The following is a 2,054-nucleotide window of genomic DNA, read 5'->3' on the forward strand; positions in this document are numbered from 1 at the left end:
TCTTCTCCACGCTGACAAACAACAAATGATTCGAATGGTGCAGCAAGAATATTATATCCCCAGGTTGAAGCAAAAGATAAAAAAATGTATTTTTCAGTGCAAGGTATGCACAATCTATAAACAAAAGATGCGTTCACAGATAATGGCCGCGCTGCCCCCTGGACGATCTACCTATACACTCCCCTTTCATACCACAGGTGTTGACTTTGCTGGACCATTTCTTGTGAAAACATCTACCCTCCGACGAGCTCCCCACGCAAAGGCGTATGTGTGTGTGTTTGTGTGCTTCTCCACCAAAGCAGTACACTTAGAATTATGCTCAAGTCTAACCACTGAAGCGTTCAAAGCAGCGTTCACCCGATTCGTCGGCCGCCGTGGAATCCCCCATAAAATCATGTCCGACAACGGAAAAACTTTCGTAGGTGCGCAGCGAAAGCTGCAAAGAGAATTCTCCCAGTTTCTTAACGAAGCGGCTACTGATATCGCCGAAAAATACGCAACCCACGAATTTGCATGGCAGTTTATCCCACCGTATGCTCCTCATATGGGCGGTCTCTGGGAAGCTGCTGTAAAAAGCTTCAAAACCCATTTCACAAAGGTAGCCGGAAATCACAAATTTACCTTTGAAGAATTTACCACTCTCCTTATTCGAATTGAAGCGGTGTTAATTTCCAGGCCGCTTTCCCCTATGTCTCAGGATCCTACGGATCTGCTGGCCTTAACGCCAGGACACTTTTTGCGTGGTGCCCCGCTCCTCTCTAGGCCTGAACCCCACTCTGACAATCTGTCTTAAGTAAACAAATGGCAAAAATTGAAGGTTATTCATCAGCAATTTAGCACGCGCTGGAAAAATGAATATCTTAAGGAACTCCATAAAAGGCACAAGTGGAAGAGACAAGAACCCAACGTTAAGGAGGGAGACCTCGTTGTCGTCAAAGACGACCTTCTACCCCCAAACGAGTGGAGACTCGGGCGCGTTGTGAAACTTCACCCCGGTCATGATCACAATGTTCGCGTAACTGATCTTTACACTCAAGCCGGAACAATCACGCGAAATATTGCGAAGTTGTGCTTACTGCCCCCTTTGTAGTAACTCCCTTTACATACGTGCATGCCTCCTTAAAACCCTACTACTCCACACCTACACCTCCCTCTAGCTGACTCCACCATAGCATGGAACTAATTCCGTCTTCGATGTGTTCTTCTTTCCACAGATGTCCAATCCACCATCATCACCATCGGAAAGCACTCGCCGTACTGACTCGCCCGCACAAGTTCGCCGTGGACGATCGAAGCTAGCCAGCCGTGTGATAAAACCAGCCGCAAAGCAAGCTCACAGCGGCAATACTGCGGTCCAACGGCGCATCCGCGATTTATTCAACCGGGCGGTGCTGACCCTCGAGAAATTGCAAGAGTTGCTCAACCTGGCACCTGCGCAGGCGGGCCGGCATGTTGCGGACATGAGTCCCAACTTAATCGAATTCGATTAAGAACTTTGTAAAGTATTCCATTAATGTTTTTCTATAATCCGCGTGCGGCTGGCAATGCCACATACTGTACACCATTGTGAATGAGTCAGGTGAATTAGGTTTCATGTTGAAATTGTAAGCGGGTTCACGGGGTGACTCGTGCCTGCAATTAAATTGCTAGAATTATTAACGTTTTAGACGCCGTCGCAGCCGCATCGCACCGTTTTTTGCTTTTTTGTCACAGAACGCCACTCGGGCGAACTTTGTTACCGGTTTAACCATACCGCTACTAAATTTCGGTTTGAAGTTTGATTGAAGTCAATAAACATTAATGAATTCGTTAGTACAATTAAAATCCCTCGTCTTTTATTTCCACGGAAAATCAGAAACTATAATCTCTGGCGCACCCTGCGCTCCCTTTTTGCTACTCCAAAAAGCAAACACTTGGGCTTTTTCTTTTCTCAGCACAGTATTCAGCGTTTAGTTTTACTTTGTTTTTTAAATACATATACACGTTTTGCCACACTTATACCACTTTTTCGGTTTTTTTATAGAAATTTCTTTTTTTCAGGTAATTATTTGCTT

General features: G+C 45.5%; 1 protein-coding gene across 1 annotated transcript in view; it reads left to right on the forward strand.

Moving 5' to 3' along the window:
* Positions 1 to 1,803, forward strand: part of LOC108361692 (uncharacterized) — a 2,049-nt gene extending 246 nt beyond the window's left edge. The window contains exon 2 of the mRNA XM_017614389.1: positions 1,223 to 1,803. Coding sequence (XP_017469878.1) covers positions 1,223 to 1,490 — 268 coding nt within the window. The 3' untranslated portion in view covers positions 1,491 to 1,803. The remainder of the gene's footprint in view (positions 1 to 1,222) is intronic.
* Positions 1,804 to 2,054: the final 251 nt, after the last annotated feature.

Source organism: Rhagoletis zephyria, unplaced genomic scaffold (assembly GCF_001687245.7).
Source record: "Rhagoletis zephyria isolate East Lansing unplaced genomic scaffold, Rhagoletis_zephyria_1.1 Rzeph_scaffold_00816, whole genome shotgun sequence".
In the NCBI taxonomy this organism is placed as follows: domain Eukaryota; kingdom Metazoa; phylum Arthropoda; class Insecta; order Diptera; family Tephritidae; genus Rhagoletis; species Rhagoletis zephyria.